Genomic DNA, 10,835 nt, shown 5'->3' on the forward strand with positions numbered 1-10,835 from the left:
GCCAATCACACCCTTAAAATTAATTAGAAATTGGAAAGTGTTGACTTTCTAGTGTTTCTTGCAGCATTCAAGTTTCCCATCCAAATCTGCTCAATGGAGGAGAGCTAATTGGTTCACAGTACCAGCTTGCTTGGCTGTGAACAAGGGGGCAGCTCTGGGTGTGAGTGACAGCTCCCAGTTCCAAATCCCTCAGCAGTGCTGGTCATCCCCTCTGATTCCTACTGGTATATTGGAGGTGGTGTTGAGAAGAAATTCCTTATGGCTACTTTTTGGGTTAAAGACCTATTGTTTGTATTTAAGACAACAAGGAGTTAAGATTGGTTTGTGTTATCTAGTAAGCTTATCTTGGCAAAAAAAAAAAAAAAAAAATGGAGAGAAGGGGAATTTGAGAAGCAAAAATTAAAATGTCAGCAGAACTGTGACAAACTTGAATTTCTGCATGGCAGCTTGCCATGGAGTAGTTGTAAAAAGCAAAATTATTGGCAAGGTTACAGTGAGACAAGCAACTGATCCTTCCTGGCTGAAGGAGTATTTCTGGTTAACTGTTTAGAAACCAAAAATTAAATTTTCAAAGCAAGGATACAGAGACTTGAAAAGTGACTGTGACAAACCTTCTACAAATCCTTTCAAGTGTTTGAGGAGAAAAAAAGAACATTCAAAGCACATGGCTGCTTTTTATGACTGTAGCACTGCATTATTGCTGCTCTGTGCAGCACTGCTACTAATGGAACTCCAGCTCTGGTCTCTCCCTGTTTGAGATGAATAAACAATAAGAGAAAGTGGTGTGTGAGCAGAAGTGCCTTTTTCATCAAAGAGAATGTCACTATGGACATAGCTAATATGAGAAAAAATCTTATGTAAGAAGCAAGATCTTGAGTGATGAAGCGTGAAGGCTGAGTTGTACTTACTGGTCCAAGAAGCTTTTATGTATCCTTTTTCCTTTTGTGTTTCCCATGAACCTGCTCTAGACCTCAAACCCCTTTATCCCACATATGCTTCCACATATGCTTTTTTTTTTTTTTAATGAAACATGTCATGAAATCAGTCCTTCTATGAAACGTGTAGTTCCCATTGCTTTGATCCCTAGGGCACCCTCACAGTATATTCATCTTCTCACGGGCATGTGGCTGGCTGTGGGACTAGGTGCCCAGCTGAAGAGGAACTAAACCAAGCAAGGGGATCAGATATCAGTCATTTTATTACTGTTGTTATTGTTGGGGGAGAGAAGTCATTTCCTGGACTTGAACCATAGAACCCACTGAATTTCGTAAACTGTATTAGTAAAGCTGTATGTACTTTGTGTTAAACAAAGAGAATGTTGTGCCACACTCCAGATTTGTGGGAGCGCTTTGTGCACTCAAATGCTGTGTTTGCACAGTTGTGATTGAAGCCCTGCGAGTAGCTGCCCTGTGTTTGGGTATGTATGGATCAGTGTTTCATTGCTGCTGGATGGCATTGTGCTTGGTGTGTCCACCTGAAGGCTAAAAACCTGCAAACTGCATTTATAGCTCTGTTGTATTTTCCTTCAAGCCAAAATTGTGAATATGCTTAGGAAGCAGGGAAATGAGATCAGAGACATTGAACCTGGGTCATCCAGTTGGAGTTTGCCCAGCTGATGTAGCAGCGCTGTTATTTGTTTACTTAAGTCCTCAGTCTTAGGGTTGTGTTCTGGTTGAGCAGTGTGGTATTCAAGAGTCTCAAACAGTGCCTTCAAACTGCCAAGGTGGTAATAGATGCTGCCTGGGGTGTTTTGGAAGGTTGTTCTAAAGATGAGGTCTGTGAAGGAAAGTTCCCAAAAGCATTTGCCTTCCCATCAGCTCTTCTAATGCAGGACAGTAGGTCAGAGTGACAGGCAGGTTCCTGCCATTTCAATCCCAGGCAGCTGCAAATCTACCTCGTGTTTGGGAGCATGAGCAGCTGCTACTTCACACTAACTAAAAAAAACTTCCATAAATCCTTACCTGATTCATATTTAGTGCTCTGTTACTTATGTTTCCTGCAGGCTAGATAGCATTTGCAGGTGGTTTTGCTGCTGGTGCCACATTCTTGTCACCTTTGGGATGTAGGGAGACTAATTTATAGCCACTCTATTGCTGAAATACCTGTACTGATAAATTCTGTGCACATGTTCTCTCTAGAAGTTAGACCCCCTGCATCTGTCTGTCATTCCTGTGCTTCATTGAAGAGGTTGTTCTGGGTTGATATTATACATCCTGCATCTTTGTTTTATTTGAGCATTCTCTTCTGTTGATGGATAAATATTTGTATAAGCTGCTGATGGAAAAACCGTGGTTGGTTTATTGCTATTGTTAAAAGATGTGCCTTGGAGGGCCGTAAATTAAAGATTTTCTCTTCTGTGCTTCCTTCCAGAAGCAGAAGAAAATGCTGCTCTTCCAGCAAAGTGTTTTGATGAGTTTCTTCATAGACAAAATGAAAAAAATTCCTTGTATGTGTGTCTTTTATTCCGTTTTCTCCAAAGCATCCAAGAGTCCTTAGCTATTCTGGATGGCAGCAGTACGAAGCCAGCTGGCTGTTCAACCTCCTCTCCAGTAGTTGCCAACGATACAGTGAGATAATTATCTTCCTACTCTTCAAGAATGGCTTTTCTTGTGCTTTTTCTGTTGTGAAATGTAAGCCTTGTGCAAGTAGGTCTGGAGTATTGAAATACTGGGGTGGGTAAGTTAGTGTAGAAGTGTCCTCTCTTTGAAGTAACAGGGAGAGGCCTAGGGCAAGAAAGTTTGGCTTCTGTGTCAGATCCTGATGATAATGTAAAGGAAAGATTCCCCTGCTTTGTTTTCTCTCCCCTTCTTCTCTGTCAGTCTTCTGTGGCCATTACTGATGGCTGTTTCAAGAGATTGCAAGCCACAGACGTGCTCATCTGTTAAAAATAGTAGCCAGCATTTGAGACGGGTGATGTGAGGTCAGGTTTTATCCTTCATACCTGTTTTGCGTGTTAACTGCTCAGCAGTGGCTGCTGGAAGGCAGCAAAAGTGTCCCAGCTTTGGGAAATTGTTCTGTCCCAATCTATATTATATACAGTGGCTTAAATAGGTGGGAGTTTATTATGAAATCATAAATGCTTATGCTAGGAGTTGCTGCCAAAACAAATCTAATATGGTTATTGCCTTCTGGATGTGTTTCGTTAGGACTTCTAGTAAACCAGTATGAGTTTGAGCTTGCTGAAAAATATTATCTATAGAGCTTAATGGCTGTGTATTGTCCCAGTTTCTGTAAGAAACATCTCTTAATTGCAGCCAACTCACAGTCCTTATGTTAGAAGACAAATGTCACTGGAAGGTTTGGAAGCAGTATCTGTCTTGCTCAGCCGTGTCTGCTTCTTGTGCTTGTTTTTCAGTTAGAGAAAGTGCTGAGGGTTTGTTCTTACAAGAGGGTTTTAAGGGGGAATTGTGAAGGGGGGAATTGAAATTCTGTCCCTGCTGCTACCTAGTTTTCTTCCTTTGAGGAATGGTCTTAGCCCTTCATGCGTCCGGGTCACCATCTACAACTTTTCCCCTAAAGCCAAGTAGGCCTGTTATTCATATGTGCTATGGTGATGTATCTAATTCCACTAGGAGAAATTTTGAAGGGTCAGTAGATGAATTGTCTTCAACAGGACCCTTAGGAATGTTCCATGGACCTCTCAGGAGTTTTCTAAGCACCTTGTACTCTGCTGAAGAGTACATGAAGCTATACATGGTCAGTCTGGGCCCCTCAGTAACATCCCTGTTACAGAGGCTGGTTGTGTAATGCTTTCTGAGGAGGGGGAGAGCAAGTCCAGAGCAGCTCCTTGCCCCAGTGAAACTCCTGCCCTTGTGTCTTCTCCTTGCTTATACTGGGAGCTGTGCATGCATGAGGTGTGCTACTATAAGCAGGCTTTTGCCAACTCTCTGGAAACTTCTACAAACATTTACTGCTTTGGTGGCAATTAAGTGGGATAACAATCCGGCGTTTCTCCTTTGTGTATCTGCTCTATCTGTTGAACATGGGTTATCTTGCATGATTGGCTAAATTCCATGAAGGCAGGCTGTGTAAATGTAGCAGCGTGTATCTGTGGGACTTTATCCCTTGTTTCTATATTTAATTTCAGCAAAGAAGGCTGCTGCCTGGTGCAGATGAGCATGCAGAGTGTCTGTTTCTAAACCTAGAAACCAGATGTAAACCCTGGGTTCACTGAGTCATTAACTAAGCCCTCTGTGCAGGTGAATGTTGGGAGGAGGGCTGCCGTGTTTGTTTTTTTTTCCTCTTAATAAAATGATTTATGTTGGAGATAAAAACTTGGACGTGTTCTATGATCCCATCTTCCAGAAGGCAGCTTTAAATTTTGAGCAGCTAACAAGCAGATGGCGATGAGTGCCCAAGAAAGCTGTGTCTGGATGGTATTGGCATGAACAGTTTGGCTTATTCTGGTGCCGTAGACTCATTAAGTAGGGTAAGTAACTCCAGGCAGGCCAAGTTCTTGAAACAAGCTCTTGAAAAAGGCTTGATACTGTGTGCTTAGATATTTTCTTTTTTCTTTCCCTCCGTAGTTCCAAAGGGAGTAGGATTCTGTCTTTGAGACCAACTGTGTATGCTGCTAGCAGAACTGCTAATGAAGTGAGTGGCTGGTTGTGCCCCGAACCTCTTATTTCATGGAATATGGCTTGTGATCCTGTCTTAGAGATGCCAAATATATCACTTAACTAAGCACAGAGTTAGATATCTCAGAACATGCTTTATAGGTCTACTCTGATTTCCTGGGCCTTTTTATAGTCTACAGGTTTACCAGGAAAACAACCAGAGCCAGAAGTCAGGTCAGTTCTGTAACTGAGCTGTTATTAGGCTGTTAGAAGAGGAGTGGTTGCGTAAGTGGGACCAGAAAGCCCAACACAAGAACAAGATACCTGATTGACAGCAGAGACTAAGTGACATCTGGTCATCATATTCCACAGCCATTTCATTAGTTATGCAGCAGGGAGGAAATGAGTTTTGCTTACCACTTGCCTTCCTCCACCCAAATAAAATTCTTCAAATCTGCTCTTGAAAGAGTAGTTTCTAACCCGTGTAGTTTTATAGCTTTTTCAGTAAACAGCTTAAAGAATACAAGGGAGTTTCAGACTCTTGAGAGACTGCATTTTCTGTCAGTAATGCAGGCAGTCACCATGGATTAATACATAGCTCACAAAATGCCTCAGATCTGCCAAAATGAGGTCACTCCAGAGGCTTTGGATTTTGTAAGTTGTTTATGAGCATCTGTATGTAGCTTAGAACAAGAAGGGATTTCTGTCTTTACTAACTCTCAGTTCTGGTTTGGCTCTGAGTTTTTTGTGGAGAGAGGGGAATGGAAGTCATGGTCTTATGAGAGCCTCCCAGCTCCATTGCTATTCCAGTTATTAAAAAAAAAAAAGTATTTGTGGGCTTGAGAATTTATGAGAACATTCAACATTGGTGTAAACTTTTATAACTGTATTCTTTGTGGTGTTGTTGGCTTTCTTTTCTGTGTGTGTGACAAACTGTAGGAAAAATTCTAGTAGTTGCTAGAAGTGCTGTTGTACAAAACCTGTGGAGGTCATCTGATCCAACCTCCTCCTCAAAGCAGGACTGTCACCATTGCTGGATTACATCAGCCACAGCTGTGCCGAGTCTTGAAAGCCTCTAGAGATGGAGATTCATAGCCTCTCTGGATAACCTGAGTGTCATGGTGCCATTCTGGGAGAAAAAAATTCAATATGCGACCTGAATCTCCAAGCCACAGTTTGTTGCTCCATGTTATACTGCATGCTACCGTTGAGAAGTGTTTGCTCAGCTCTTTGCAACTCCCCTTCAAATTTTAGCTAGCAGCTGATTTGATTGCTTCTTAGTTTAGTCTAGCAGGGAAGAGGCCAGCCCCATCCCTCAGCACTCTTTGTAGGAGTACATTATAGACTGTTTTGATAGACCTTCGCTGGACTGAACGATGTCTTATTGCTCCTCTTGAACTGAAGGCCCCAAAGCTGGATGTGGTATTCAGTTTTCAACCACACCAAAGCTGAGTAGGGGGGAAATGATGACCTCCCAATAGTCTGGCAGCTCCATCAGCACTTGGTGGCACTTCCTGTACTTCAGTGAGCACACATGCCTTCATATTGTGGACTTCTGAGTTATTGAGCTCACTGCGGTTGTGGGCAAGGCTGGTGTGCTGTGGTAGAGAAGTGATCCTGATGTCCTTGTGGGAGGTATGGCAGTGCAGCCTGCAGGATGAGAATGATCACCAAGGATGTGCTGTGCTGCTGAAGCAGGGCTTAGCAGCTCTGGGAGGCGATCAGGGAGGGAGAGTTCCTACATGAAAGTATATTCACTGTTGTGCTTCGCTCACCAGTTCACCATGGGATATTGTTACAAGAATGAGAGTGAGTGAGAATGGGAATATCTGAAAGTTGCTTCTGAAAAACATTACTGGAAGCCAGTTAATTATCTGTTTTGCAGTAAGCAAGTTTTAATGGTGTCAATTAAACCATTGTTTTAAAGAAAGACAAATGAGAGGTGTTGATTTCACATTAAGAGACAGCCTCTAAGAGTAAAGGTCTAAGAGTAGAGTTATTAAGTAAATGGCCAGCATATGATTCGCTGGTGTCTTTTTCTGGGCAGAAAATAGAAGTTGGATTATAAAGGGAACATAATAATTGTACTTAAAAAAAAATTGTGTGTTTTTTTGGCCATGCACAGAAATGCTGAAGTAAAGCAGCTGTCAAGGCAAGTAGTGAGATGGCTTCTCATTTTGAGCAAGGCTGGTGAACCTGTTTTATAGAGTTGTGAAAGAACTCACCTTCTTTTTGAGTACTCTTTCAAATGGGAAATTTGCCAGTCGTGTTGGTGGTGCTTTTCTCATGCGTTTACGTTTTACTTGTGATCTGGTCCTTTGGAGGCTGGCTGATAGCAGTCACTACTGTGTAACCATGTGGGCAGCAACAGAAACTGCAAAGTTAGATGGAGTGATGAAGGTGTGTGTATGTGTGTGTGTGTATATATATATATATATATATATATATATATATATATATATATATATTTTGGCATTGAAACAGAAAACTCAAGCTATATGTTGTAGAGTTGAGCAAGGGCTCTGACTATAAGTGGGGCTTGGGGCAATAAAGGCTATGTGGGCTGAACAGAAAACTGAATTTTGTAATTCAAGAGAAAAGTATAGGGTTTTCTGCTTTGAAAGTGGACAAGCTGAGGTGCCTGTGCTAGCTCGAAATATGCCTGTGTGTTGGTGCCAATTCCAGAAGAATGACTGTATTTCAAAAGGTGGTGTTCTTCTTTGGCGTCCATGCCACAGCCTTGCTTTTTGTTTCCATCACTATAGCTAAATCAAGAACTACTGTTGAGCATGGCTCTCTGCTGAGTAGGGCCCTATGCAGAAGAGGTGGGAAATTTCCCATGAGGACACAGCTTCTGACTCCCCAGTGGGAGCTTATTACAGCAATACATTAATAGCTTGTAATTATGAACCCTTTTGGGGTTTTAGTCACAATGTTGGAAGGCTGGATGGAGGTGTGAGCTCCTTTTGTCTGTAGTTTTAAAAGCCGAGGATGATCATGGCTGTGACCTCTTCGATCAAACCAAATGACTTGTAGGCTTGAGGCTGAGAGCATGAGAAGAATCTGCCAGTAATATGGCAGAACATCTTGTACCTGCTGGAGGGAGTTCTAACTGAAGACTAATTATTGAGTAACCATGCTAACTTAAAAATACTTAGGTATCCTTTTTCACATTGGCAAAACCACAGAACTGTTGTCTCTAATGACTAATGGATCTTACTTTACCCTAGCATTTAGGTTTTTTTTTTTTCTTTACCAGGCTCTCAATAAGTTCTTTAAAAAAAGACACAAGTCCAGGTTTTGGAGATTCCAAGCAACTAGAAGTCCAGCTGAACTGTGAACATAGTATCTGGTTTTCTTATCACAAAAAAACATTTTCTTACTCTGTAGCCAGTTGTGCTTCAGAGGCTTCATCAAGAAAACTACCGGTAGCACAAGTTTCCATTAAGTGTCATTTTTCCTTGGGGATTTAGAAACTCGGCTCCTAATGCTCAGCTCAGTCTTTGCTGGCTTAGATGTGCTGATCTCTGACCTGGCTATCTGTGCCAACAGAAACATGCAAGTGCTGATGTAGATACGGTGAGAAAACCGTACTTCCGAATGCCCCTGGGATCTGCTTTTACTGGAATTTCAAAAGCAGACTTGGTGTGGTTCTGCCTGGGAATGGGTCACCCATCTGTTTTGTGTGTTTGCTGGGAATTCTTAGAGCAGGCAGGCCCTCTCCTGTAGTGAGAAAGCCACGGAGCTGAGGCCTGAGCTGGGTCTGGGCTTCAGTGGCCTCACTGCATAGGAGGCACTGGGTCCTCCTGGGTGATCTGCCATGAAAATCAGCCCTATGTTGGTACACTTCTTCCCTGTGTCCTCAGCACTGTTCTGTCACACTTGGGTCAGATTACTCTTGGAATCCTGTGTTTTATTTCACTTCTTAATGTCCTACCTCAAACTACTGTGCATTTTCGGAGTATTCAGTAGAGGATATTTTGGGGGCTTAGGTTTAGGCTTCTTCTGTGCCCTTTGTTGAAAGCTTTAGTTGAGTTTCATTTAATGATCCTCAGGAGGCTTTTCTGTGCTCAGTGGGTACCATGGTTCAGTTAATGGCTAAACAATACATTCTTTAACCTGGTGTACTCAAATGCATCAATACATTTGATACAAAACAGGTGACTGGTGAATGGAGCGTTGAGAAAATGTCATGTATGGTTGGTTTAGCAAATCTGCACTGGGGTGACATTAATGGGTGCAAAGGGCCATTCCACATTCCACAGGAGGAATTACTTGTCTGTGGAAAGCAGCAGCAGCCACTTCAGGAAGAAATGCAGCAAGGACCTTGGTCAGAAGGAAATCCCTCCTCCGACTGTAACAACTTGGATTTCCCTCTGCACCTGATAGCCAAAGGACCTCTTTACACAACTCATGTTTTTCTGTGGTGGCTGTGGGGCAAAATACCTCTCTGTGTGGTAAAGGGAAGGAAAGGACGTAGGAAGAGCTTGCTGCTATTTCAGGGCACTGTGAGGGAAATGGCGTGCTTTATTTCCTTTTGAGACTTGTGTTTAAATTTGGAGTCTGTCTCCACCCTACCATCAGATTCGGGGGGAGAAGGAAGGCTTTTTCAGTTACCTTTATGAGTAATTGCAGGGTGTCTCATGTGAAGGTGTTTGATGCAATTGGTGTTGAGGATGTGTAGCCTGCTGTTAGCTTGGAGAAGTGTGTTGTTCTACTCATTTCCCTTTTTGTCACAGGGAATTTGGCTGTTTCCCAAGTGACCGCCATTTTTCTTCACAATGAAACCTCTTCCTTTGTTCATGAAAGACTTCATCTTCCTCAAGTTTATATTCTTCATGCAATAGTCCTTTCCTCTGTTTCAGCTCCAGCTTCCTTCCCTGTGTATCACGGCATAATAAGTTTGGTCATTTTGTTCTGTCAACTGATGTCTGGTCAGAGATGTTTCCCATAGGTATAAACTTGTAATTCCCACTTGGTTAAAAAAAAAAATAAAATCATTGAAGTGTAAATGATAACTGTCTTCACCAAGCTCAGTGTTCAACTAATTGAGTGTGAAGCTTACATTTGAAGGGCTTTATGTCGGTGCAAAACAGAACTAACCCACTACTTATAAATATATGGAACAAAAACAAAAAAAAATGTTACACTGGTGACATTTTGCAGAGATTCTTTGTTTGCTCACTGTAGAGTCTCCCTTTTCAAACGTTTAGGGCGTGATGCTGATGGTCTGTAAAGTCGTCTGCCACTGCTCTAGAGGGAGGTGTCCCTGCCTATAGCAAAGGGGTTGAAACTATTTGATCTTAAAGGTCCCTTCCAAACTATTCTATGATTCAATGATTTGATTTCCTTGGTCCAAAGTGAGAGAATCACAGCTTGTACATTGGATGGCTTCTAAGCTTGCTTCATTGAGTATGTTGTGTTTTGTTTTGGACGAGTCTTTGCTCTCACAGCAAGAGCACTTCTTCACCAGAAGGTGCTGTTCTCCCCTGCTTTTATGCAGCCACTTTAAAGCACTTCCTTCAAGCTCAAAGTTGGGGTTATTTTGCTGAAACAACACTTTCCAGAGGACACAACAATGCCTGCATCAGTGTTTTATGTTTGTTACAAATTCCCTGGGTTGCCCTGGTCTCTGCGGTGGGGGCTTGCTGTACCAGCTGTGTCCTAGCAGCAGCAGAGGAGAAGAACATGCAGAGAACAAACTGCCACCTTCTTGGAAAAGTCGTGTATGCTTTACAGCATTGTAATAATACCAAAGCATTTCCTCGGTATGATTAATGGTGTACCAGATAAAAATCTACCCTGACTAAACTGAGGGAGTGCCATTCTCAATGCATTTGTGACGTGCTACAAGTTTGCTATTGCATTTTTTTTTTTCTTTTGTGAACATCATGAGACCGTTCCTTGCAAATTACCAGTTTGGGTGGAAACTGTTTCATCTTAGCAGTATCTACTACAGTGAGGAAATATGTGTCAGTTCTAAGCAAGCAGTTGGGAAACAGTAATGCTGGAGTAGGTGTTTTTAAAGTCCTGGGATTAGCGTGGTGGATCTCCTAAACATGACTGAGCATTCCTTTGTCTCTAATCTTGATTTCTCAATTTCTAGGCACAGCTGGAAGCCCAGAGAGCGACTCAAGATTTTCAGAGGGCAACTGAAGTGCTGCGTGCTGCAAAGGAGACTATTTCACTTGCTGAGCAGAGGCTGCTGGAGGATGACAAACGTCAGTTTGACTCTGCCTGGCAAGAGATGCTCAACCATGCTACGCAGAGGGTAATAGA

The 10,835-nt window shown here is 42.4% G+C and overlaps 1 protein-coding gene across 1 annotated transcript in view; it reads left to right on the forward strand.

Annotated features, from left to right (window-relative positions):
• SH3BP5 (SH3 domain binding protein 5) overlaps positions 1-10,835 on the forward strand; it is a 41,275-nt gene that overhangs the window by 15,140 nt on the left and 15,300 nt on the right. Inside the window, exon 4 of the mRNA XM_048951872.1 lies at positions 10,663-10,827. Within this exon, the coding sequence (XP_048807829.1) occupies positions 10,663-10,827 (165 nt within the window). The remainder of the gene's footprint in view (positions 1-10,662; positions 10,828-10,835) is intronic.

The sequence above is a fragment of the Lagopus muta genome, chromosome 7 (genome assembly GCF_023343835.1).
Source record: "Lagopus muta isolate bLagMut1 chromosome 7, bLagMut1 primary, whole genome shotgun sequence".
Lineage (NCBI taxonomy): Eukaryota > Metazoa > Chordata > Aves > Galliformes > Phasianidae > Lagopus > Lagopus muta.